The 27,337-nt window shown below is 47.5% G+C and overlaps 1 protein-coding gene across 2 annotated transcripts in view; it reads right to left on the bottom strand.

Moving 5' to 3' along the window:
• Positions 1 to 27,337, bottom strand: part of disc1 (DISC1 scaffold protein) — a 199,423-nt gene that overhangs the window by 108,691 nt on the left and 63,395 nt on the right. For both annotated transcript variants that reach the window (XM_070884674.1, XM_070884675.1), the window contains exons 5-7: positions 26,599 to 26,719; positions 18,640 to 18,872; positions 1,337 to 1,391 (exon numbers count right to left, since the gene is read on the bottom strand). In XM_070884674.1, the coding sequence (XP_070740775.1) occupies positions 1,337 to 1,391; positions 18,640 to 18,872; positions 26,599 to 26,719 (409 nt within the window). The remainder of the gene's footprint in view (positions 1 to 1,336; positions 1,392 to 18,639; positions 18,873 to 26,598; positions 26,720 to 27,337) is intronic.

Here is a 27,337-nt window from a genome sequence, read left to right as displayed (position 1 = left end):
CCTCCCTGGTGGCCCAGTAGCCCGAACTTAAAACATTGCGCGAGCGCTCCCCTTTAAGTGAAAGGGAGAGCTGTGGTGACGCGGCACCGTGAAGACGTCATCAGTGCTACGCTGATGACTGACAGCGGTGGCCACTACACCCGCTCCGAATTTCCGCCCCTCGAAACTCCAAACTTCAGCTTCCCGCCCCACTTCCGCCCCATTATGACCGACTTCCAGCCCACCGGCAAAAAGCCAAAGAGTGGAATTTCGCTCAAGAAGCCACCGCATCAGTAAAATCACCAGAAACAGGGTAGGTGTGCTCAGTTTCCAGCGGTGGGCAATTTTGGCCCCATTGTCTCACCAGAAAGATAACAGGCACCATCAATCCAGAAATGTCAATGTGTGACTTCTTTGTAGGCATGCACTTCTGGATTAATGAGGCACACCAGGTGCAATCAGCTGTAATGTATGCATCTGTGAGTATGCTCACAGGTTTGTTGCTGCATTTTCAGTGGTCTGGAGGAGTTAGTGTTCCATGTTTTTGTAGAGAATGTGAGGTTGCAGCCCCTCTTCCATTTTGCACTTCAGTTCCATGCTCATGTACTTTGGGCACCCGGTGCGGAAGGGAGTGGGCAGGTCGGAGGTCCTCCTCGTGGGACTGTTCCTGGGCATGGGCAAGGTGGCCATTAACAGGTCCAGGCAGGGGGCGGTCAAAGGCGGCCTGCCTCTTTTCACGCCAGGGTGTCCCTGGAGATGAAGCACGTAATGACTACCGCTACGCTCGAGGCCTTCCACGGCAGGGAGGCACCAGAGAGACTGGAATGCGTCATCACCTCCGGAAACCAAATATTGATTTGATTTGTAAGGTTTTCTTAAACCTTTTTTGTTAGTTTGCAGTTTAACAAGGGGGCACTTGGTTTAATTGTATAATTTAAGAGTTGTAGAGCTGTTGCATTGTGAGTGGCTTAGCCAGTCATGTGATGTTCACAAGACCCAGTCAGTTGGGTGTAGGTCGTCCACGATGAAGTATGCAAATTGTGAGTGGATGAACGGGTAATGTGTCGTGTGATTGTTAAATCTTTGTCAATAAACCAACTAGTTCTTAATAGTAATGTGTTGCTATGAATTCTTAAGCAAGGAACCCATGAAGCAAATACATTACACAAGCCATAACAATTTGTTTCCTACTTTTCTTCGAACATCACTCTTGTAGATGCACATCAAAATATACTACAACCAAGAAAAAAAACATGTAGTGTAAATAGTACAGTCTTATAATTTGAACCAATAATAATTAGTAGGGAAGGACAGTAAAATTATATGCCGGGAGTATGTTTTTTTAAATTGCGCTTACCTTGGCAGTAGCTGTCTTAATAGCCATACTCAGTGATTGTTCTTTCTTTTGAAGCCTAAAAAACATTTGTTTTTACAATTACTATTTACAATATTCCAATCATCATCTTTCACCCATGTGAACCTATAATGTGCTCCTTGATCCCAGTATTTCCGAACCACAAAAAGCCAACACTATTTGTCCCTCCGAAAAATCATTTACACCCAAAAATCAAACGTTTTTTGACAGGAGAAGGAAAGAGGGAAGGAAGAGGTTGTCAAACTGATGGTGCGCACAGGTTTTAAGATTTAAAACTTGTTATAAGAAATTTAATAAAGGAAGTGTACAGTCGAAAAATGGGCAGTGTTATGTCCAAAGTAAACTATTATTCATTAATAGTTGATTTAAATTTACAAATCTGCTCTTGGAACATCTGTCAGAAAAATCTTGTTTTATGCATGTATGCAAAATCAGACCAGCAACACATGACACTGTACATACATCTACAAAGGAGAAATATGTTAGCTACGTCCTATCACAAAACCATACGTCAACTAGCATTGCATCATTTCGACTACGAAGAGCAACAAACTGGACTTTAAAATTAACATGGACTTCATAAGATTGGCTCTGTGAAAATCAAAACACAACATAAATGAATCCTGATGAAGCTGTTTTTCAAAAACAAATTTTATACATCTCCCTTTCGTTTCTGTCTCACCTCTAAGTTTAACAGTTGAAATAAAAATCTGATTGACCTCCATTTCATTTAGCCCAAATACATTAAGCACCTCCTGTTTAAAACTTTAGTTGACGAGCAATACAAAGTCCATCCCAAAGGGGGAAGTGTAGAGAGAACAATTAACAATATGGTTTGGAAGTGACAAATATCCTGAGATGGTACAGTGCCAGCTGATAATGGGAGAGACAGGATATTCTGGCCCAGGAATTCCTTTACAATTGCTACTAATGACTGGTCACAATGGGCCCAAGTTTCGGCCTCAGTTGCTCCTGATTTTTTGGAGCAACTGGTGTAGAACGGAGTATCTTAGAAATTCAAATTCTCGGCATTTAGTTTGCTCCAGTTCTAGTCAGTTAGAACAGTTTCACTTTGGAACAGAATTTTTTTTTCAAAAGGGGGTGTGTCCGACCACTTACACCTGTTTTCAAAGTTTCGGCAGTGAAAACTTACTCCAAACTAACTTAGAATGGAGTATGTGAAGATTTTTGTACGCTCGAAAAAACCTTGTCTACACTTTAGAAAATCAGGCGTAGGTTACAAATCAGGCGTAGGGAATGGTGGGGGGGGGGGTTTAAAGGGAAGTTTACAAACATTAAACACTTCAGTTTTACAAATAAAGAGCCATCATCAATAATAAATGATAAAAACATCAATAAATCAACCAATAAATCAATCAAAAAAAATTAATATGAAATAATTTTTTTTTTTTTAAATCAATAAATAAAACATTTTCTACTTACCAACTGCAGCACCGGGAGCCCTCCAACAGCGTGCTGGGATGCTCCCCCCAGTGTGTCTCTGTCAGTGTCTCTATCTCTCTGTCTGTCTGTCTGTGTGTGTCTCTCACTCTCTGTCTGTCAGTGTCTGTGTTTCCGACAGCGAGGGGAGGGGGAGGTGAGAGGGTAGGTAGAGGGGGGCAGGGGGAGGGGAGGGAGGGAGGCAGAGGGGAGGGAGGGAAGGGGGAGGGGGAGGGGAGGAGGAGAAGGGGAGAAGGGGGGGAAGAGGAGAAGGGGGGGAGGAGGAGAAGGGGAAGAGGGGGAGGAGGAGAAGGGGAAGGGGGTGAGGAGAAGAAGGGGAAGGGGGGAGGAGGAGAAGGGGAAGGGGGGAGGAGGAGAAGGGGAAGGGGGGAGGAGGAGAAGGGGAAGGGGGGAGGAGGAGAAGGGGAAGGGGGGGAGGAGGAGAAGAGGAAGGGGGGGAGGAGGAGGAGGAGAAGGGGGGAGGAGGAGGAGGGAAGGGGGGGAGGAGGGGAGGGGGGGAGGAGGGGGGAGGAGGAGAAGGGGAAGGGGGGGAGGAGAAGGGGAAGGAGAGGGGGAGGGAAGGAGAGGGGGAGGAAAGGAGAAGGGGGGAAAAGGAGAAGGGGGGGAAAGGAGAAGGGGGGAGGAGAAGGGGGGAAAAGGAGAAGGGGGGAGAAAAGGAGAAGGGGGGGGGGGAAGGGAGGCTGAACGGGCCGGGCCCGGCCGGGCCCAAGACTTAGAGCAGGGCCCGTCCCCAGCACCAGATTTACAGGTAGGTGGCGTTGGGTCGGGTCGGGTCCGGGGTCCGGGGTCGGGAGCGCGGATCGGGTCGGGGGGAGTGCAGGTCGGGTCAGGGGGGTGGAGGGAGGTCGGGTCCGGTCCGGTCCGGGGGGGTGGGGGTGGGAGGTCGGGTTGGTTGGGGTAGGGAGGGAGCACGGGTCGGTTCGAGGGGGGCAGAGGGAGGTCGGGTTGTGTCGGTTTGTGTCGGGGGCGGGGGGAGGGATGTCAGGTTGGGTCGGCTCCGGTCCGGGTGGGTGGGGTCGGGAGCGCGGGTCGGGTCGGGGAGTGGGTGGGAGGGAGGTCGGTTCGGGTCGGGGGGGGGGAGGGAGGGAGGGAGGGAAGGTCGGGTGGGGGGGGGGGGGGGGGAGCACGGGTCGGGTCTAGTCCGGGGGGTCGGGTCGGGTCCGGGAGCGGGGGAAGGGGGGAAGCGGGAGTCGGATCGGTGTCAGGAGGAAGCAGGAGCTGGGCGTGGGAGGCAGCCTTTTGCACGTAGCCCCAGTGAGGCCATTCGGCCAGGGCTAGGGGCTGCGTGCTTCGTGCCCCTCCCACAGTTTTGGGCGCCTGGAGCTACTGCACATGCGCGCCCACTGTAGTGCGCATGTGCAGAGGTCCTGGCACTGTTTTCAACGCAGGGACCTAGCTCCGCCCCCTACAGCTCGTGCTGCGCTGCGCCAGGCTCCAGAGGACCAGCAGGGAGCCGGAGAATCTGTAAGTTTTTTTTAGGCACACTTTGTGGCGCGAAAAACGGGTGTCTAGGTCGGGGCTACGCCGTTCTAAGCGCGACCCAAAACTTGGGCCCATAGAACTTCAATTTATGCATGAAAATCTGGTCTATAACTTCATGTGGCATTTCATACAGTTACTTACTCAAAACCAGGCGAGATTTTCCAACCAATATAAAGGAATTCCACTACATGAAGCCTTTTGCCTCTCCTTTAAAACACCCCTTCAATCTCTCTTCCTTTGGCTTGGCATGCTTTTTCCTCTCACACCTCTGTGAAACACCGCGGGACGTTTAAAAAATTATTCTTTCTTAGGATGGGACGTCGCTGTCACGGCCAGCATTTATTGCCTGTCCCTAATTGCCCTCGAGAAGGTGGTGGTAAGCTGCCTTCTTGAACCGCTGTAGTCCATTTGGTGAAGGTATTCTCAGTGTTGTTAGGAAGCGAGTTCCACAATTTTGACCCAGCGACAATGAAGGAACAGTGATATATTTTAAAGTCAGGATGGTGTGTAACTTGCAGGTGATGGTATTCCCATGCACCTGCTGCCCTTGTTCATCCAGGTGGTAGAGGTCGCGGATTTGGCAGATGCTGTCGAAAAAGCCTTGGTGAGTTGCTGCATTGCATCTTGTAGATGGTACACATGGAGGGAGTAAATGTTTAAGATGATGGATGGGGTGCAGCTCAAGCGAGCTGCTTTGTCCTGGATGGTGTCAAACTTCTTGAGTGTTGTTGGGGCTGCACTCATCCAGGCAAGTGGAGAGTATTACATCACACTCCTGACTTATGCCTCGCAAGTGGTGGGAATGCTTTGGGGAGTCAGGAGATGAGTCACTCGCCGCAGAATACCCACCCCTTGAGCCGCTCTCGTAGCCACAGTATTTGTGTGACTTGTCCAGTTAAGTTGCTGGTCAATGGTGACACCCAAGATGTTGATGGTGGGAATTTGCGATCAAGGGGCAGTGGTTAGACTCTCTCTTGTTGGAGCATAGTCATTGCCTGGCACTTGTGTGATGCGAATGTTATTTGCCACTTATCAGCCCAAGCCTGAATGTTGTCTAGGTCTTGCTGCATGCGGGCATGTGCCGCTCCATGATTTGGAGAGTTGCGAATGGAACTGAACACAGTGCAATCATCAGCGAACATCCCCATTTCTGACCTTATGATGGAGGTAAGGTCATTGATTAAGCAGCTGAAGATAGTTGGGCCTAGGACACTCTCCTGAAGACCCCAGCAGGATGACCTAGGGCTGAGATGATTGACCTTCAACAACCACAATCTTCCTTTGTGCTAGCTATGTTTCCAGCCAGTGCGGTCATCCCCGATTCGCATTGACTTCAATTTTGCTGGGGTTCCTTGATGCCACACTCGGTCAAATGCTGCCTTGATGTCAAGGGCAGTCACTTTCACCTCACATCTGGAATTTACCTCTTTTGTCCATGTTTGGACTAAGGCTGTAATGAAATCTGGAACCAAGTGGTCCTGGCAGAACTGAAACTGAGCATCGGTGAGCAGGTCATTGGTGAGTGAGTACCACTTAAAAGCACTGTTGACGACAACTTCCATCGCTTTGCTGACGATTGCGATCTCCAACAAGAGAGTTTCACCACCTTCCCATGACATTCAATGGCATTACCATCGCCAATACCTCCACTATCAACCAGAACCTTCATGGGACCAGCCACACAAATACTGTGGCTACAAGAGCAGGTCAGAAACTGGGTATTCTGTGGCGATTGTCTCACCTCCTGACTCCGCAAAGCCTTTCCACCATCTACAAGGCACAAATCAGGATTGTGATGGAATACTCTCCACTTGCCTGGGAGTGCAACAACATTCAAGAAGCTCAACACGATCCAGGATAAAGCAGCCCGCTTGATTGACACTACATCCACCACCTTAGACTTTCACCACCATGGCTGCAATGTGTACCATCTACAAGGCTTCTTCAACAGCACCTCCCAAACCCACAACCACTACCACCTAGAAAGGCAGCAGGCGCATGGGAATATCCTCACCTCCAAGTTACATACCATCCTGACTAAGGAGTATATCGGTGTTCCTTCAAAATCCTGCAACCCCCTCCCTAACAGCACTGTAGGAGTACCTTCACCTCACTGACTGCAGCGGTTCAATGGCATCTCGAGGGCAATTACGGATGGGCAATAAATGCTGGTCTTGCTAGTGACGCCCACATCCCATGAATAAATTAAGCCTGGATCATTTTATACATTAAAGGTGCTAAATAAATGCAATGAGCTGTTGCTGAGTGGAAAAGTTGGAATATTTAGTTAACAGCAACGGACAAGGGTGTGAGCATAACGTTATCAATTAAGCCATCTTGGTTCAGTTGGTAACATTCTAGTCTGGAATCAAAGGTTTCAAGCCCCACACCTGAAAGTGGAATCATAGGGCCCAAGTTTCGGCCTCAGTTGCTCCTGATTTTTTGGAGCAACTGGTGTAGAACAGAGTATCTAAGAAATTCAAATTCTCGGCATTTAGTTTGCTCCAGTTCCAGTCAGTTAGAACAGTTTCACTTGGAACAGAATTTTTTTTCAAAAGGGGGCGTATCCGGCCACTTACGCCTGTTTTCAAAGTTTCGGCAGTGAAAACTTACTCCAAACTAACTTAGAATGGAGTAAGTGAAGATTTTTGTACGCTCGAAAAAACCTTGTCTACACTTTAGAAAATCAGGCGTAGGTTACAAATCAGGCGTAGGGAATGGGGGGGGTGGGGGGGTTTAAAGGGAAGTTTACAAACATTAAACACTTCAGTTTTACAAATAAAGAGCCATTATCAATAATAAATGATAAAAACATCAATAAATCAACAATAAAATTTAAAAAAATTACTAAATAAAAATTTTTCTACTAACCGACTGCAGCACCGGGAGCCCTCCAACCGCGTGCTGGGATGCCCCCCCCCCCCTCCCACCCACCCCCAGTGTCTCTCTGTCAGTGTCTCTATCTCTCTGTCTGTCTGTCTGTGTCTCTCACTCTCTGTCTGTCAGTGTCTGTGTTTCTGACAGCGAGGGGTGGAGGGGAGGGGGAGGATGGGGAGGGGAGGGGGAGGAGGGGTGGAGGGGAGGTGGTGGAGTGGGGGAGAGGGGGTGGGGGGAGTGGGTGACAAGGGAGGGAGGGGAGGGGGGTGAGAAGGGAGGGAGGGTGAGAAAGGAGGGAGGGGAGGGGGGAGAGGAGAGGTAGGAGGAGGGAGGGGAGGGGGGGAAGAGAAGAGAGGGAAAGAGAGAGGGGGGTGAGAGAAGGGAGGGAGGGGAAGGGGAGAGAAGGGGGGAAGAGAGAGAGAAGGGAGAGAGAGAGAGAGAGAGAAAGAAAGGAGAGGGAGGCTGAACGGGCCGGGCCCAAGACTTCGAGCTTAGACTTACCGGATTGACAGGTAGGTGGCGTCGGGTCCGGGGTCCGGGGGGGTGGGGGGGGGGGGCGGAGATCGGTCGGGGGGGGGGGGGAGAGGAGATCGGTCGGTGGGGGGGGGGGGAAGGTCGTGAGCAGGGGAAGCGGAGGTCGGGTCAGGGGTGGAAGGGGGGGGGGGCGGTCGGGTATGGGGGGGTGGGAGCGGGAGTCAAGTTGGGTCGGGTCCGGAGGAAGCAGGAGCTGGGCGTGGGAGGAGCCTTATGCACGCAGCCCCAGTGAGGTCATTCAGCCAGGGCTCGGGGCTATGTGCTTCGAGCCCCTCCCACACAGTTTTGGGCGCCTGGAGCTACTGCACATGCGCGCCCACTGTAGCGCGCATGTGCAGAGGTCCCGGCACTGTTTTCAGCGCAGGGACCTAGCTCCGCCCCCCACAGCTCGTGCTGCACCGCGCCGTGGGCCAGAGGACCAGCAAGGAGCCGGAGAATCTGGAAGTTTTTTTTAGGCGCACTTTGTGGCGCGAAAAACGGGCGTCCAGGTCAGGGATGCGCCGTTCTAGGTGCGGCCCGAAACTTGGGCCCATAATCTCGATGGACATCTCAGCACAGTACTGAAGAAACGTTGGAGGTGCTATCATAGGAACAGGAATAGGTCCTCGAGCCTATCCCGCCTTTCAGTTAGATCATGGCTGATCTGTACCTTAACTCCGTCTACTTGCCTTGGTTCTGCAACCCTCAATATCACATAGGATTACATAGGATACATGGCACAAAAACAGGTCATTCGGTCCAACCAATCTATGCCCCACTTGAGCCTTCTCCTGTCTTTCCTCATCTAACTCTATCCGTATAACCCTCTATTCCCTTCTCCCTGATATGCTTGTCCAACCTCTCCTTAAATACATCTATCTATACTATTCGCTTCAACCACTCCCTGTGGTAACGAGTTCCATATTCTCACCACTCTCTGGGTAAAGTCGTTTCTTCTGAATTCCCCATTGGATTTCTTGATGACTATCTTATATTGATGGCCTCTAGTTATGCTCTTCCCCACAAGTGAAAACATTCTCTCTGTATCGACTATCAAAACCTTTCATAATTTTAAAGACCTCGATTAGGTCACCCTTCAGCCTTCTTTTTCCAAGAAAAGAGAGACCCAGCCTGTTCTTCCTTTCCTGATATGTATACCCTCGCATTTCTGGTATCATCCTTGTAAATCTTCTCTGCACCCTGTCCACTGCCTCTATATCCTTTTTATAATATGGCAACTGTTCGATGCAGATTTAGCACAAATTTCCTACTTTTCAATTCTATCCCTCTGGAAATAAACCCTAATGCTTGGTTTGCTTTTTTTATGGCCTTGCTAACCTGTGGCGCAACTTTTAGTGATTGATGTATTTGTACTCCGAGATCCCTTTGTTCCTCTGCCCCACCTAGACTCGCACCTTCCAAGTCATAAATGACCTCCCTATTCTTCCTACCAAAATGTAATATCTCACATTTATCGGTGTTAAACTTCATTTGTTGCTGATGATCCCTTTAAATAATGCTGCTGGAGGCTCGCTCCTACTTGTGAATGCTTGGTCAGCTGGAGAACTGTGCAGTTTTGGTCTCCTTATCTAAGGAAGGATATACTTGCAGTAGAGGCAGTGCACTGAAGGATCACTAGATTGATTCCTGGGATGAGAGGGCTGTCTTGTGATGAGAGATTGTGTAGAATGGGTCTATACTCTCTGGAGTTTAGAAGAATGAGAGGTGATCTCATTGAAACATAGGAGATTCTGAAAGGGATTGACAGGGTAGATGCTGCGAGGTTTTTCCCCTGGCTGGAGTGTCTAGAACTAGGGGGACATAATCTCAGGATAAAGTGTAGACCATTTAAGACAGACGAGGAAGAATTTCTTTACTCAAAGGGTTGTGAATCTTTGGAATTCTCTGCCTCAGAGGACTGTGGATGCTGAGTCTCTGAATATGTTCATGGCTGAGATAGATCGTTTTTGGAGACTAGGGGAATCAAGGGATATGGAGATTGGGCAGGAAAGTGGAGTTGAGGTCGATGATCAGCCATGATCTTATTGAATGGCGGAGCAGGCTCGCAGGGACGTAGGGCCTGCTCCTGCTTCTGCTCTTATTTCTTATGTTCTTAACTTGCACCTGGCATGCTTGTTCTGTTTGACTGGCTCTATGCAACTTTCTGAAACTCCACCTTCATTCTTATTTAAAGGCTTCTGCTCATAACACTTGCTCATAGTCATGGGGGTTCTACTTGCAGTCCCCCTCATGCTGGAGTATCTTCGGGAGAGGGAGCAGAGGCAGCAAAGGAGAGAAGATGCATGCAGACAGAGGAGAAGGGCTAGGAGGGCTCTCAACAGGCGGCCTTACCCACCTAGGGTCTTCAGAGAGCACTTCTCATAGCCACAGGCGAGGAGCAGTATATTAGGAGGCTTTGCTTTAGCAAGGAGGTGGTCACAGAACTCTGCCACCTCCAGAAACCAGACCTGCAGCGATCCCGGCTCTCCCGGTGGCCCTCAATTTCTTCACTAGTGGATGCTTCCAGTCTGCAGCAGGAGACATAGCCAACATCTCACTAGTTTGCCATCCATCTGCATCAGGGACTTCACAGAGGGTCTCTACACCAGGAGAATTGACTGTTATCTTCTCTCTGATTAGAGAGAATCAGGATGTGCATGTGGCTGTCAGGATAGCAGGGTTCCCCATGTTGCAGGGCGCCATCGACTGCACCCACGTGGTTTTGCAGGCGCCGCATAACAATCCTGGGATCTTCTCTAACTGCAAAGGCTACCACTCACTTAATGTGAAATTGTTGTGTGACCATGCCCAGCGCATCCTGATGGTAAATGCCCACTATCCTGACAGCAGTCATGATGTCTTTATCCTGCATCAATCTGGTGCACCAGCAATCTTCCAGCCACCACCTCAAACCTGAGGGTGGCTGCTCGGAGACAAGGGCTATCTGCTCTTCACCTGGCTGATGACTCCTCTCCACAACACTCGTGCCCAGCACTCATATGATGAGAATCATGCTGCTACCAGGAACATCATCAGGCAGACCACCGGGCTGCTGAAGCAATGGTTCTGTTGCCTTGACTGCTCGGGAAGAGCCCTCCACATTTCGTGGTGGTCTGCTGCATGCTTCACAATTTGGCCATTAGGAGGACACAGCCCTTGCCATCACTGATTGTGGGATCACCTCAGGAAGAGGGTGAGGGATGGGAGGAGGAGGAGGAAGAGGAGCAAGTGGAAGAGGAGAATGTGAAGGAAGGGAGGAAACCAGGCAGCAAATCCCCCTTCTGCACAGGCTGGCCATGATTACCTCAACAGACTCCGATTCAAGTGAATGAAATCCCAGAACCCCATCAATCACATTCCCATCATACCATCCCTCTGTCACAGAATATCACAGCATCCTCCTGGGCAAAAAGCTGAAATGAGAGCCACCACAAAACAAGCATTCCAAACAAAAATTAATAAAGGTATAAGTATTCAATTTACATTACAATATGAAGTAATCACCTTTGTGCAATCCCAGTGCCTGTCGTTCAGGTACCCTTGTCCACTCTGGTGCTCTCCCAGATTGAAGTAAAAGAATCCGGGAATTTACAGTGGAAGGCTGCTGAGTTTTCATGGGGAACACTTCAGATGGCCTTGCAGGATGCCCTTGACCAGCTGAGGACCAAGGCGGCCTGGCTGTAGGTGCCATTATCTCATCATGGGCGGCAGAGGTCTGGTTTGGCTGGTTGGCCGACAGGCAGCGACAAGGGCAATTGCGGAGTGGCAGTGCTGGGAGTAGTAATGCTGCCATGCTGAGAGAGGACAGCAGGTTCCTGCTCCAGACCCACTGCCACTCTCCCAGAGCGGCGCCTCAGCATTCCTAGCAATCTGTTGCGACACCCTGCAAGCCCCTTTCAAGACTCATAATGATGGCAGTAGTGTGAGCTCCCACTGCAGCAGTGGTCACTTCTGCCTGTGTTGCAATGGAAGCCGCAACATCGCCCATCACATCGTGGCTAGGTCCACAAAGTCTCTCCTGCAGTTGCCTATGGGCTCCCAAGCTCTGCGCAAAGTCCCGTCCAATGTTGGAGCCAAACTCCTCCACGCTCCTTGACAATGACATGAAGCTCTCTGGCAGGCTTCCTATTATACCTAGGATTTCTGTGTGCTTGCCCATCACCTTCCTTCTGAAGGCCGCCCCATCAAGGTCATCATCTGAATCGTGTGCAGCAGAACCCGTGCGCGCACTCGCCCTCTGGGGAGCAGGCCCCCTGAGCTACCCTTTCCCCCTGGCCTTCGTTCAGCCCACTCGTGCCTGGTGTCTCACCATGTGCAGATCCCGCATCTATACTATCCTCTAAATTCTAGGCTGGTGTCTGAGAGTGTCAGGTGCAGTGACGGTGTGCCGCCTTCTTCATCTCCACTCTCCTCCGTTACTTCGGGGACAGACTGTGCTGGTGGCAGTTCTTGATCATCTGAAAGCAGAAAGGCACAAGAGTCAGGTCATGGTGATGGGTGGGGGGCGGTGGAGAGAGCAAGATAGCCATGCATCTTGCAGCTTCTAAGTGAGAAGAGATTGTGGGATGAGGGGGAAATGGGATGCGAGAAGGATTAGGAATGACCATACCATTATTATCCCAAGGGCTTTAATTTCCCTGTTGCCACAGCCTTGGTGACTTCCCCTCCAATGATGTCGAGCACTGTCTCCACCAGTTGACTCAAGGCCTGTGAAGCATCTTGGCCGCCTCCCATCTGCTGCTGCTTGCAGCCGTTGTGAGCCACCTTGGTCTGCAAGAAAGAATGAAGTGTGTCAGTGAATGTTGTGCAGTGTTTGAATGATGTGCTTGCCATAGTTCAATAGTTGTCAGAGTGTGCAAGGTGTGAGTGTTACAGCAGTGCTAAGGGTGTGAGGGTTAATTGAAGTCATGATTCTGAGGCACGAGTTGTGATGGGGAATGATTGTTGGTAGGTGAGTGATGGGCGTGTGGTGCATTGAGCAATGGGTGAGGCTTGTGGTGCAGAGGATGGGATATGGCATTTGCTGAAGTCTTCACTCACCTAGATCTGCCATGTGAGGTCATTAAACTTCTTGCATCATTGGCTCCATGTCCACGGTATGACACTGTTGACCGTGACACGACACTGGTTGGCCGTAACGTACCCAGCTACCTCTGCCATAGACTTCGAGGTGTGCGGTGATGGCATCCTGCCACCCTGTGGGAACAGGACTCCCTGCCTCCTTTCCACTGCCACTATCAATGCTTCCAGAGCCGCGTTGGAGAACCTTCTGGCTTGTTCTCTTTGCTGCTGCTGAGCTACATCTTCTAACTCCAATGACAGTAAGGTGCCACTGCATCAAAGCACCGCCCTTTAAGTAGTGGAGAAAGACTAGCCAAACATTATTGGCCATTAGAGTGCATCCAATATTGGTCCACCTGTTGAGCAGTAAGCCAACCAATAGCACGTTTAGCACTGAGATCAGCACTCCAATTATGTAAATATGAGTAGGCAGCACAAATTCTACGTGCTTCCTGACAACTTTGAACGGATGCAGCCAAATAGCGTTGGACCATGACACCGCCCATTTTCAGGCCATATCCAATTTCTAGCCTTTATGTGAAGAAGTGCTTCTTTCAAATTAGATGTTAAGTTTAGGCTCTGCATTTCTGTTTGGTGGTTCAGGTGGATATTGAAGCTCCAACAGTACCATTTAAAAAAAAGAAGGGAATTCTCCCAGTGTCCTAGCCAATAATTCTTCTCCAACCAACATCACCAAAGGTATATTAACTGGATATTTATCTGAATGCTGTTTGTGGGTCTTTGCTGTGCACAAAGACCCACAAAGAGGCGGGAATCGAGAGAGGCAGCGGCCTATAAAAGGCTCAGCAGTCCGGGGAGCGTCGAGAGAGGCGGGAGTCGAGAGAGGCAGCGGCCTATAAAAGGCTCAGCAGTCCGGGGAGTGTCGAGAGAGGCGGGAGTCGAGAGAGGCAGCGGCCTATAAAAGGTTCAGCAGTCCGGGGAGCGTCGAGAGAGGCGGGAGTCGAGAGAGGCAGCGGCCTATAAAAGGCTCAGCAGTCCGGGGAGCGTCAAGAGAGGCGGGAGTCGAGAGAGGCAGCGGCCTATAAAAGGCTCAGCAGTCCGGGGAGCGTCGAGAGAGGCGGGAGTCGAGAGAGACAGCGGCCTATAAAAGGCTCAGCAGTCCGGGGAGCGTCGAGAGAGGCGGGAGTCGAGAGAGGCAGCGGCCTATAAAAGGCTCAGCAGTCCGGGGAGCGTCGAGAGAGGCGGGAGTCGAGAGAGATAGCGGCCTATAAAAGGCTCAGCAGTCCGGGGAGCGTCAAGAGAGGCGGGAGTCGAGAGAGGCAGCGGCCTATAAAAGGCTCAGCAGTCCGGGGAGCGTCGAGAGAGGCGGGAGTCGAGAGAGACAGCGGCCTATAAAAGGCTCAGCAGTCCGGGGAGCGTCAAGAGAGGCGGGAGTCGAGAGAGGCAGCGGCCTATAAAAGGCTCAGTAGTCCGGGGAGCGTCGAGAGAGGCGGGAGTCGAGAGAGGCAGCGGCCTATAAAAGGCTCAGTAGTCCGGGGAGCGTCGAGAGAGGCGGGAGTTGAGAGAGACGTACCGGTGCAGCTCCAGCTGGGAGAGAAGGCAAAAAAGAAGTAGAAAGAAATCAAAAGGTGACGTCACAGCCAACGTGGTAAGTGATTGGCTGCTGATTGGTGAGTAGTTTTTCTTTTTCTTTATTAGTCAGTAACTTTTAACATTGTTGTCGCCAATTTAAGTGTATCTAAGGGTTAAGTCATGGCAGGACAGCTCGGTCACATGATATGCTCCTCCTGTACCATGTGGGAACTCGGGGACAACACCAGTGTCCCTGACGACTACATGTGCGGGAAGTGTATCCACCTCCGGCTCCTGACGGTCCGCGTTGCGGAGTTGGAGCTGAGGGTGGATTCACTCTGGAGCATCCACGATGCTGAGAATGACGTGAGTAGCACGTGGAGCGAGTTGGTCTTACCGCAGGAGAAGGGTCCACAGCCAGCGAGGGAATGGAAGACCAGCAGGAAGAGTAGTGCAAGGAAGGTAGTGCAGGGGTCCCCTGTGGTCATCCCACTGCAAAACAGATACACTGCTTTGAGTACTGTTGAGGGGGATGACTCATCAGGAGAGGGCAGCAGCAGCCAAGTTCATGGCACCGTGGCTGGCTCTGTTGCACAGGAGGGCAGGAAAAAGAGTGGGGGAGCGATAGTGATAGGGGATTCAATTGTAAGGGGAATAGATAGGCATTTCTGCGGCCGCAACCGAGACTCCAGGATGGTATGTTGCCTCCCTGGTGCAAGGGTCAAGGATGTCTCGGAGCGGGTGCAGGACATTCTAAAAAGGGAGGGAGAACAGCCAGTTGTCGTGGTGCACGTTGGTACCAACGACATAGGTAAAAAAAGGGATGAGATCCTACGAAATGAATTTAAGGAGCTAGGAGCTAAATTAAAAAGTAGGACCTCAAAAGTAGTAATCTCGGGATTGCTACCAGTGCCACGTGCTAGTCAGAGTAGGAATCGCAGGATAGCGCAGATGAATACGTGGCTTGAGCAATGGTGCAGCAGGGAGGGATTCAAATTCCTGGGGCATTGGAACCGGTTCTGGGGGAGGTGGGACCAGTACAATCCGGACAGTCTGCACCTGGGCAGAATCGGAACCAATGTCCTCGGGGGAGTGTTTGCTAGTGCTGTTGGGGAGGAGTTAAACTAATATGGCAGGGGGATGGGAACCAATGCAGGGAGATAGAGGGAAACAAAAAGGAGGCAAAAGCAAAAGACAGAAAGGAGATGAGGAAAAGTGGAGGGCAGAGAAACCCAAGGCAAAGAACAAAAAGGACCATTGTACAGCAAAATTCTAAAAGGACAGAGGGTGTTAAAAAAACAAGCCTAAAGGCTTTGTGTCTTAATGCAAGGAGTATCCGCAATAAGGTGGATGAATTAACTGTGCAAATAGATGTTAACAAATATGATGTGATTGGGATTACGGAGACGTGGCTCCAGGATGATCAGGGCTGGGAACTTAACATCCAGGGGTATTCAACATTCAGGAAGGATAGAATAAAAGGAAAAGGAGGTGGGGTAGCATTGCTGGTTAAGGAGGAGATTAAGGCAATAGTTAGGAAGGACATTAGCTTGGATGATGTGGAATCTATATGGGTAGAGCTACAGAACACCAAAGGGCAAAAAACGTTAGTGGGAGTTGTGTACAGACCTCCAAACAGTAGTAGTGATGTTCGGGAGGGCATCAAACAGGAAATTAGGGGTGCATGCAATAAAGGTGCAGCAGTTATCATGGGTGACTTTAATATGCACATAGATTGGGCTAACCAAACTGGAAGCAATACGGTGGAGGAGGATTTCCTGGAGTGCATAAGGGATGGTTTTTTAGACCAATATGTCGAGGAACCAACTAGGGGGGAGGCCATCTTAGACTGGGTGTTATGTAATGAGAGAGGATTAATTAGCAATCTCGTTGTGCGAGGCCCCTTGGGGAAGAGTGACCATAATATTGTGGAATTCTGCATTAGGATGGAGAATGAAACCGTTAATTCAGAGACCATGGTCCAGAACTTAAAGAAGGCTAACTTTGAAGGTATGAGGCGTGAATTGGCTGGGATGGATTGGCGAATGATACTTAAGGGGTTGACTGTGGATGGGCAATGGCAGACATTTAGAGTCCGCATGGATGAACTACAACAATTGTACATTCCTGTCTGGCATAAAAATAAAAAAGGGAAGGTGGCTCAACCGTGGCTATCAAGGGAAATCAGGGATAGTATTAAAGCCAAGGAAGTGGCATACAAATTGGCCAGAAATAGCAGCGAACCTGGGGACTGGGAGAAATTTAGAACTCAGCAGAGGAGGACAAAGGGTTTGATTAGGGCAGGGAAAATGGAGTATGAGAAGAAGCTTGCAGGGAACATTAAGACGGATTGCAAAACTTTCTATAGATATGTAAAGAGAAAAAGGTTAGTAAAGACAAACGTAGGTCCCCTGCAGTCAGAATCAGGGGAAGTCATAACGGGGAACAAAGAAATGGCGGACCAATTGAACAAGTACTTTGGTTCGGTATTCACGAAGGAGGACACAAACAACCTTCCGGTTATAAAAGGGGTCGGGGGGTCTAGTAAGGAGGAGGAACTGAGGGAAATCCTTATTAGCCGGGAAATTGTGTTGCGGAAATTGATGGGATTGAAGGCCGATAAATCCCCAGGGCCTGATGGACTGCATCCCAGAGTACTTAAGGAGTTGGCCTTGGAAATAGTGGATGCATTGACAGTCATTTTCCAACATTCCATTGACTCTGGATCAGTTCCTATAGAGTGGAGGGTAGCCAATGTAACCCCACTTTTTAAAAAAGGAGGGAGAGAGAAAGCAGGGAATTATAGACCGGTCAGCCTGACATTGGTAGTGGGTAAAATGATGGAATCAATTATTAAGGATGTCATAGCAGCGCATTTGGAAAGAGGTGACATGATAGGTCCAAGTCAGCATAGATTTGTGAAAGGGAAATCATGCTCGACAAATCTTCTGGAATTTTTTGAGGATGTTTCCAGTAGAATGGACAAGGGAGAACCAGTTGATGTGGTATATTTGGACTTTCAGAAGGCGTTCGACAAGGTCCCACACAAGAGATTGATGTGCAAAGTTAGAGCACATGGGATTGGGGGTAGTGTGCTGACATGGATTGAGAACTGGTTGTCAGACAGGAAGCAAAGAGTAGGAGTAAATGGGTACTTTTCAGAATGGCAGGCAGTGACTAGTGGGGTACCGCAAGGTTCTGTGCTGGGGCCCCAGCTGTTTACACTGTACATTAATGATTTAGACGAGGGGATTAAATGTAGTATCTCCAAATTTGCGGATGACACTAAGTTGGGTGGCAGTGTGAGCTGCGAGGAGGATGCTGTGAGGCTGCAGAGCGACTTGGATAGGTTAGGTGAGTGGGCAAATGCATGGCAGATGAAGTATAATGTGGATAAATGTGAGGTTATCCACTTTGGTGGTAAAAACAGAGAGACAGACTATTATCTGAATGGTGACAGATTAGGAAAAGGGGAGGTGCAAAGAGACCTGGGTGTCATGGTATATCAGTCATTGAAGGTTGGCATGCAGGTGCAGCAGGCGGTTAAGAAAGCAAATGGCATGTTGGCCTTCATAGCAAGGGGATTTGAGTACAGGGGCAGGGAGGTGTTGCTACAGTTGTACAGGGCATTGGTGAGGCCACACCTGGAGTATTGTGTTCAGTTTTGGTCTCCTAACCTGAGGAAGGACATTCTTGCTATTGAGGGAGTGCAGCGAAGGTTCACCAGACTGATTCCCGGGATGGCGGGACTGACCTATCAAGAAAGACTGGATCAACTGGGCTTGTATTCACTGGAGTTCAGAAGAATGAGAGGGGACCTCATAGAAACATTTAAAATTCTGACGGGGTTAGACAGGTTAGATGCAGGAAGAATGTTCCCAATGTTGGGGAAGTCCAGAACCAGAGGTCACAGTCTAAGGATAAGGGGTAAGCCATTTAGGACCGAGATGCGGAGGAACTTCTTCACCCAGAGAGTGGTGAACCTGTGGAATTCTCTACCACAGAAAGTTGTTGAGGCCAATTCACTAAATATATTCAAAAAGGAGTTAGATGAGGTCCTTACTACTCGGGGGATCAAGGGATATGGCGAGAAAGCAGGAATGGGGTACTGAAGTTGAATGTTCAGCCATGAACTCATTGAATGGCGGTGCAGGCTAGAAGGGCCGAATGGCCTACTCCTGCACCTATTTTCTATGTTTCTATGTTTCTAAACCGGTTGCCATATATACCTATATATAAAATAGCAAATCAAAATAATTCTTTGTATGGGAATCATGATAAGACTACATATAGGTTTATGTTCAAACCACCTGTTGTGTTAGAAGGCCATGTCAAGTAACATCTAAATATTCTTTTACCTCTTTATATCTTCAGGAAGCTCTGCATTGAAGAGGATTTTATTTCGTAATGGCAGAACATCCTCCAATGTCTTATTCAGATCTTGTAATTCATTAGCTGATACAGTTGATAAGAAAGGAAGTTCACAATCATATGACTGCATTAGTCTGTTTTCTTCTTCTATTTCTATACTCAGCTGGTAGTCTTTAGCTTCCAACACTCCCAGTCGTTCCTTAAGATCAGTGATTTCTTTCTGTTTTTGTAATAAAATAGATTATTTAATTGGATAGTAGTAAGTCAAATACAAACCTCATTCCAAGCTGCTTCCTTCACTGTATGGCAGAAATGTAATAGATACATTAGACAGCCTGACAATTAGAACTCAATTTGTTCACAGTTATTTTACTCTGTTTTTTTTCATGTGTTTTATATTTATCATTCTCATTGGTACATTTTTATTGTGTAAATGATTGCTGGTAGGAGACTCCAGGATGGTATGTTGCCTCCCTGGTGCAAGGGTCAAGGATGTCTCGGAGCGGGTGCAGGACATTCTGAAATGGGAGGGAGAACAGCCAGTTGTCGTGGTGCACATTGGTACCAACGACATAGGCAAAAAAAGGGATGAGGTCCTACGAAACGAATTTAAGCAGCTAGGAGCTAAATTAAAAAGTAGGACCTCAAAAGTAGTAATCTCGGGATTGCTACCAGTGCCACGTGATAGTCAGAGTAGGAATCGCAGGATAGCGCAGATGAATACGTGGCTTGAGCAGTGGTGCAGCAGGGAGGGATTCAAATTCCTGGGGCATTGGGACCGGTTCTGGGGGAGGTGGGACCAGTACAAACCGGACGGTCTGCACCTGGGCAGGACTGGAACCAATGTCCTAGGGGGAGTGTTTGCTAGTGCTGTTGGGGAGGATTTAAACTAATATGGCAGGGGGATGGGAACCAATGCAGGGAGACAGAGGGAAACAAAAAGGAGCCAAAAGCAAAAGACAGAAAGGAGATGAGGAAAAGTGGAGGGCAGAGAAACCCAAGGCAAAGAACAAAAAGGGCCACTGTACAGCAAAATTCTAAAAGGACAAAGGGTGTTAATAAAACAAGCCTGAAGGCTTTGTGTCTTAATGCAAGGAGTATCCGCAATAAGGTGGATGAATTAATTGTGCAAATAGATGTTAACAAATATGATGTGATTGGGATTACGGAGACGTGGCTCCAGGATGATCAGGGCTGGGAACTCAACATTCAGGGGTATTCAACATTCAGGAAGGATAGAATAAAAGGAAAAGGAGGTGGGGTAGCATTGCTGGTTAAAGAGGAGATTAATGCAATAGTTAGGAAAGACATTAGCTTGGATGATGTGGAATCTATATGGGTAGAGCTGCAGAACACCAAAGGGCAAAAAACGTTAGTAGGAGTTGTGTACAGACCTCCAAACAGTAATAGGGATGTTGGGGAGGGCATCAAACAGGAAATTAGGGGTGCATGCAATAAAGGTGCAGCAGTTATAATGGGTGACTTTAATATGCACATAGATTGGGCTAGCCAAACTGGAAGCAATACGGTGGAGGAGGATTTCCTGGAGTGCATAAGGGATGGTTTTCTAGACCAATATGTTGAGGAACCAACTAGGGGGGAGGCCATCTTAGACTGGGTGTTGTGTAATGAGAGAGGATTAATTAGCAATCTCATTGTGCGAGGCCCCTTGGGGAAGAGTGACCATAATATGGTGGAATTCTGCATTAGGATGGAGAATGAAACAGTAATTTCAGAGACCATGGTCCAGAACTTAAAGAAGGGTAACTTTGAAGGTATGAGGCGTGAATTGGCTAGGATAGATTGGCGAATGATACTTAGGGGGTTGACTGTGGATGGGCAATGGCAGACATTTAGAGACCGCATGGATGAAGTACAACAATTGTACATTCCTGTCTGGCGTAAAAATAAAAAGGGGAAGGTGGCTCAACCGTGGCTATCTAGGGAAATCAGGGATAGTATTAAAGCCAAGGAAGTGGCATACAAATTGGCCAGAAATAGCAGCGAACCTGGGGACTGGGAGAAATGTAGAACTCAGCAGAGGAGGACAAAGGGTTTGATTAGGACAGGGAAAATGGAGTACGAGAAGAAGCTTGCAGGGAACATTAAGGCGGATTGCAAAAGTTTCTATAGGTATGTAAAGAGAAAAAGGTTGGTGAAGACAAACGTAGGTCCCCTGCAGTCAGAATCAGGGGAAGTCATAACGGGGAGCAAAGAAATGGCGGATCAATTGAACAAGTACTTTGGTTCGGTATTCACTAAGGAGGATACAAACAACCTTCCGGATATAAAAGGGGTCAGAGGGTCTAGTAAGGAAGAGGAACTGAGGGAAATCTTTATTAGTCGGGAAATTGTGTTGGGGAAATTGATGGGATTGAAGGCCGATAAATCCCCAGGGCCTGATGGACTGCATCCTAGAGTACTTAAGGAGGTGGCCTTGGAAATAGCGGATGCATTGACAGTCATTTTCCAACATTCCATTGACTCTGGATCAGTTCCTATGGAGTGGAGGGTAGCCAATGTAACCCCACTTTTTAAAAAAGGAGGGAGAGAGAAAACAGGGAATTATAGACCGGTCAGCCTGACCTCAGTAGTGGGTAAAGTGATGGAATCAATTATTAAGGATGTCATAGCAGTGCATCTGGAAAATGGTGACATGATAGGTCCAAGTCAGCATGGATTTGTGAAAGGGAAATCATGCTTGACAAATCTTCTGGAATTTTTTGAGGATGTTTCCAGTAAAGTGGACAAGGGAGAACCAGTTGATGTGGTATATTTGGACTTTCAGAAGGCTTTCGACAAGGTCCCACACAAGAGATTAATGTGCAAAGTTAAAGCACATGGGATTGGGGGTAGTGTGCTGACGTGGATTGAGAACTGGTTGTCAGACAGGAAGCAAAGAGTAGGAGTAAACGGGTACTTTTCAGAATGGCAGGCAGTGACTAGTGGAGTGCCGCAAGGTTCTGTGCTGGGGCCCCAGCTGTTTACATTGTACATTAATGATTTAGACGAGGGGATTAAATGCAGTATCTCCAAATTTGCGGATGATACTAAGTTGGGTGGCAGTGTGAGCTGCGAGGAGGATGCTATTAGGCTGCAGAGTGACTTGGATAGGTTAGGTGAGTGGGCAAATGCATGGCAGATGAAGTATAATGTGGATAAATGTGAGGTTATCCACTTTGGTGGTAAAAACAGAGAGACAGACTATTATCTGAATGGTGACAGATTAGGAAAAGGGAAGGTGCAACGAGACCTGGGTGTCATGGTACATCAGTCATTGAAGGTTGGCATGCAGGTACAGCAGGCGGTTAAGAAAGCAAATGGCATGTTGGCCTTCATAGCGAGGGGATTTGAATACAGGGGCAGGGAGGTGTTGCTACAGTTGTACAGGGCCTTGGTGAGGCCACACCTGGAGTATTGTGTACAGTTTTGGTCTCCTAACTTGAGGAAGGACATTCTTGCTATTGAGGGAGTGCAGCGAAGGTTCACCAGACTGATTCCCGGGATGGCGGGACTGACCTATCAAGAAAGATTGGATCAATTGGGATTGTATTCACTGGAGTTCAGAAGAATGAGAGGGGACCTCATAGAAACGTTTAAAATTCTGACGGGTTTAGACAGGTTAGATGCAGAAAGAATGTTCCCAATGTTGGGGAAGTCCAGAACCAGGGGTCACAGTCTGAGGATAAGGGGTAAGCCATTTAGGACCGAGATGAGGAGAAACTTCTTCACCCAGAGAGTGGTGAACCTGTGGAATTCTCTACCACAGAAAGTAGTTGAGGCCAATTCACTAAATATATTCAAAAGGGAGTTAGATGAAGTCCTTACTACTCGGGGGATCAAGGGGTATGGCGTGAAAGCAGGAAGGGGGTACTGAAGTTTCATGTTCAGCCATGAACTCATTGAATGGCGGTGCAGGCTAGAAGGGCTGAATGGCCTGCTCCTGCACCTATTTTCTATGTTTCTATGTTTACTACAGTTGTCCCCAGCACTCTGGGGCACTACTAGAACCTTCAGGAGAGGAAGGGAGGAAAAAGCAAAGCATATTGATTGCTGACATATCAACTTGATTAGTGGAGTAACTATTATGTTGAGTTAAGCTGAACTAGGTTAAAAAAAAAGGTCTAACAACTTAACAAGAAATTATTCAGTAATAAAAGGCAAAATAATGCAGATGCTGGAATCTGGAAAAAAACAGAAAATGATGGAAATGTCAGTAGGTCAGGCAGCATCTGTGGAGAGGAAGCAGAGTTAACGTTTTTTGGGTCTGTGACCCTTCATCATCGACCCGAAATGTTAACTCTGCTTCCTCTTCACAGATGCTGCTTGACCTGACATTTCCAAGAAATTATTCAGGATGTATATTAACATTGATGCAAAGGCAAAATGATTTTGCACAGACACAAACTGTGTATCATAACTGTTCTTTAAATGTACATCCTGATAGGATTATAGCCCAGTTATACTGTAAAGTTTTGTAAAGCAGTCACGTGGCCTCACTATTCCGATGGTGTCAATCACAGAAAAGGCCATCTTTGATCACTTCCTTGTGTCCTTCGCCGCTCATTTTTCCCTTCCCACTTCCTTCTGTGACCACCCTGGAAAAAACACTTCCCCAAGTTACTTACAACTGCACTTTCAAGTTCCCAACTTTACAGCCTTTGGACCTCCATTCACCACAATATTTCTGCAGCTACCGATCTGCTCACACACCCTCGCCGCTACCTTTGATGCCCTAATCCCCATTAAAACCATTACTCTCTCTCACCCTGGTTGATCTCCCTGGTAGGGCCCTCATCTCTGCTCCTTTAAGTCCAAGGGATGCAGACTGGAATGTTTGTGATGGACAACTGGTTTAGCCATTCATTGCCAGAGTTGCCTGGAACACATAAAGCACTATCAGGTTCTGCTCCTCTGCCAAAACTGCTCACTGTTCCAGGATTACCCTGCAATGCAAAGATAATCCCAAGCTTCACTTCTCCATACAAACCACCTTGTTAAACCGTTGTCCCCTGCCTTCTCCATCCTCACCCCCAACAAGTGTGCAGAGCTCATGGACTTTTGTTACGAAGATTGAGCTCAGTTGCCTTTGACGCTTCCCTCCCTTCCCCTAGCACACCGGGCTAACTGCCTAAGATTTCCCCTATGCCCTAGCCTTGGATCTTTCTCTAGTTTCTCTCTTATTTTCCCTCATGCCCTCTCCAAGCTCATCTTGTCCATGAGACCCACCTCCTACTCCCTCGACCCTAATCCCACCAATTTCCTTGGGACAGTAAAGGTGCTATATAAATACTATAAGTAGTTGTTGTTCTCTTCCTGGCCCCCATGCTAGCTGATATTGTTCACCCATCACTCCTGTGCTCGTTGACCTACATTGGTGCCTGGTCCAGCAATACCTCAACTTTAAAATTCTCATCCTGGTTTTTAAATCTCTCCATAGTCTCGCTCCTCCTTATTTCTGTAACCTCCTCCAACCTGACAACCCTCCGAGGTCTCTCTGTCTTTCTCCAATTCTGGCCTCTTGCACATCCGCTTTTAATCGTTCCACCATTGGCGGCCGTGCTTTCAGCTGCCTAGGCCCTAACTTCTAGAATTCCATCCCTAAACCTATCGCCTCCCTTTCCTCCTTTAAGACGGTCCTTAACTACCTCTTTGATCAAGCTTTTGGTCATCTGCCCTAAAATCTCATGTGCCTCGCGTCAAATTTTGTTTGGTAATGCTCCTGTGAAGCGTTTTAGGATGATTTACTATGTTTAAAGGTGCTATATAAATGCAAGTTTTGATTTGATTTCATATAGACACAAACTTTGCAGTGGAATTCAGATGTGAAATCACTTAAAGCATACTTAGGCAAGAGATGCAAGACCATGTTGAGGAAGTTGGCACTTAACCACACACACGCACAGTTCCACTTTCTTTGGGCACTGAGGTGATGCAGAACTGACTGTACTTCACTTACACCACTTTTATTGTTTATTTATAATTACAATACATGTCTATTATGTACTGCGTAATATTGCAATTTATACTTTCAAAAATATGTATACAGTACAACCATTTCATAAATATAAATTTCAAAGATGTTACCATAAAAACAGACAGTAAGAGTTCTACAGGTATATAAAAAGGAAACGAGTAGCTAAAGTAAACGTTGGTCCCTTAGAGGATGAGACTGGAGAATTAATAATGGGAAATAGGGAAATGGCAGAGACTTTGAACAAATATTTTGTAGTCGGTCTTCATGGTAGAAGACACTAAAAGCATCCCAATAATAATAGATAATCAAAGGGCTATTGCGGGGTGGGGGGAAACTTAATACAATCACTATCACTAGAGATAAAGTACTAGGCAAACTAATGGGACTAAAGGTGGACAAGTCCCCTGGACCTGATGGCATGCATCCTAGGGTCCTAAGAAGTGGCTGCAGAGATAGTGGATGCATTGGTTGTAATCTAACAAAATTCCCTGGATTCTGGAGAGGTCCAAGCGAATTGAAAAACCGCAAATGTAATGCCCCTATTTAAGAAAGGAGGGAGACAGAAAGCAGGAAACTATAGATCAGTTAGCTTAATATCAGTCATTGGGAAAATGCTGGAGTCCATCATTAAGGAAATAGTAGTAGGACATTTAGAAAATCATAATGCAGTCAAGCAGAGTCAGCATGGTTTTAGGAAAGGGAAATCATGTTTGACAAATTTGCTGGAGTTCTTTGAGGATACCTCAGAGAGCTGTAGAAGCTGAGACATTAAATAAATTTAAGACAGAAATAGACAGTTTCTTAAACGATAAGGGGATAAGGGGTTATGGGGAGCGGGCAGGGAAGTGGAGCTGAGTCCATGATCAGATCAGTCATGATCTTATTGAATGGCGGAGCAGGCTCGAAGGCCCGTATGGCCTACTCCTGCTCCTATTTCTTATGTTCTTATCTTCTTATGTAATGAGCAGGGTGGATAAAGGAGAACCAGTTGATGTTGTATATTTGGATTTCCAGAAAGCATTGGATAGGGTACCATACAAAAGGTTACTGCACAAGATAAGAGCTCACAGGATTGGGGGTAATATATTAGCGTGGATAGAGGATTGGCTAACTAACAGAAAACAGAAAGTCGGGATAAATGGTTCATTTTCAGGTTGGCAAACTAACTAGTGAGGTGCCACAGGGATCAGTGCTGGGCCTCAATTATTTACAATCTATAGTAATCACTTGGATGAAGGGACTGAGTGTAACATAGCCACATTTTCTGATGATACAAAAATAGGTGGGAAAGCAAGTTGTGAGGAGGACGCATAGAATCTACAAAGGGATATAGATAGGCTCAGTGAGTGGGCAAAAATTTGGCAGATGGACTATAATGTTATCCACTTTGGTAGGAAAAATTAAAAAGCTAATTATTATTTAAATGGGGAGTGATTACAAAATGCTGTAGTACAGAGGGATCTGGGGGTTCTTGTACATGAAATGCAAAACGTTAGCATGCAGGTACAGCAAATAATCAGAAAGGCAAATGGAATGCTGGCCTTTATTGCAAGGGGCATGGAGTATAAAAGTAGGGAAGTCCTTCTCCAACTGTACAGGACATTGGTGAGACCACACCTGGAGTACAGTTTTGGTCTCCTTATTTAAGGGAGGATATACTTGCATTGGAGGCAGTTCAGAGGTTGATTCCGGAGATGAAGGGGTTGTCATATGGAGAAAGGTTGAGCAGGTTGGGCCTATAATCTTGGAGTTTAGAAGAATGAGAGCTGATCTTATTGAAACATGTAAGATTCTGATGGGGCTTGACAGGGTAGATGCAGAGAGGATGTTTCCCCTCATGGGGGAATCTAGAACTAGGGGGCATAGTTTGCTTATGTAAAAACAATGAATTAATTATATAATTTACTTTAGTGGTAATATTCAAATAAAAAGACATTAACTATGTTAGTATATACAATTCATCACATACCTGTAACTGTTGTCTATCTTGAATAAGCCGGCTTCTCCTTGACCAGGACATCTGTAGGTTATCAGGATTTGAATCTGAGTATTTATCTTCAGCACTTTTCAGTAAGAAACGACCTGCATTGCTAAACATACATTTGCGAAATGTCAAACTATTTAAAAAATACATTCTTTAAATGCATAGGATTTGCACATGAAACACAAGCATACCCAAAATCCTAAAGTTATTATGTTAGAAAATGGCAGAGAGCCAATGTTTAAATGTCAGCTATTGATTGACTGCTTAAGTTTATGCCTCTCAGACAGTTTCACCAGATTACTATTCCAACGCACTCCTGGCTGACCTCCCACATTCGACCCTACGTAAACTTGAGGTCATCCAAAACTCAGCTGCCTGTGTCCTAACTCGCACCAAGTCCCGCTCACCTATCACCCCTGTGCTCGCTGACCTACACTAGCTCCCAGTTCAGCAACGACTCGATTTCAAAATTCTCATCCTTGTTTTCAAACCCTTCCATGGCCTCATCCCGCTCTATCTCTGTAATCTCCAGCTCCAGAACCCTGCTCGCTCCCCAAGATATCTGCGCTGCTTTAATTCTGCCCTCTTGAGCATCCCAGATCATCATCATCATAGGCGGTTCCTCGGAATCGAGGAAGACTTGCTTCCACTCTAAAAATGAGTTCTCAGGTGACTGAACTGTCCAATACGAGAACCGCAGTCTCTGTCACAGGTGGGACAGACA

Source organism: Pristiophorus japonicus, chromosome 7 (genome assembly GCF_044704955.1).
Source record: "Pristiophorus japonicus isolate sPriJap1 chromosome 7, sPriJap1.hap1, whole genome shotgun sequence".
Taxonomy (NCBI): domain Eukaryota; kingdom Metazoa; phylum Chordata; class Chondrichthyes; family Pristiophoridae; genus Pristiophorus; species Pristiophorus japonicus.
Note: the sequence above shows the minus strand (reverse complement) of the source record. Positions and strands in the feature narration are given on the sequence as shown.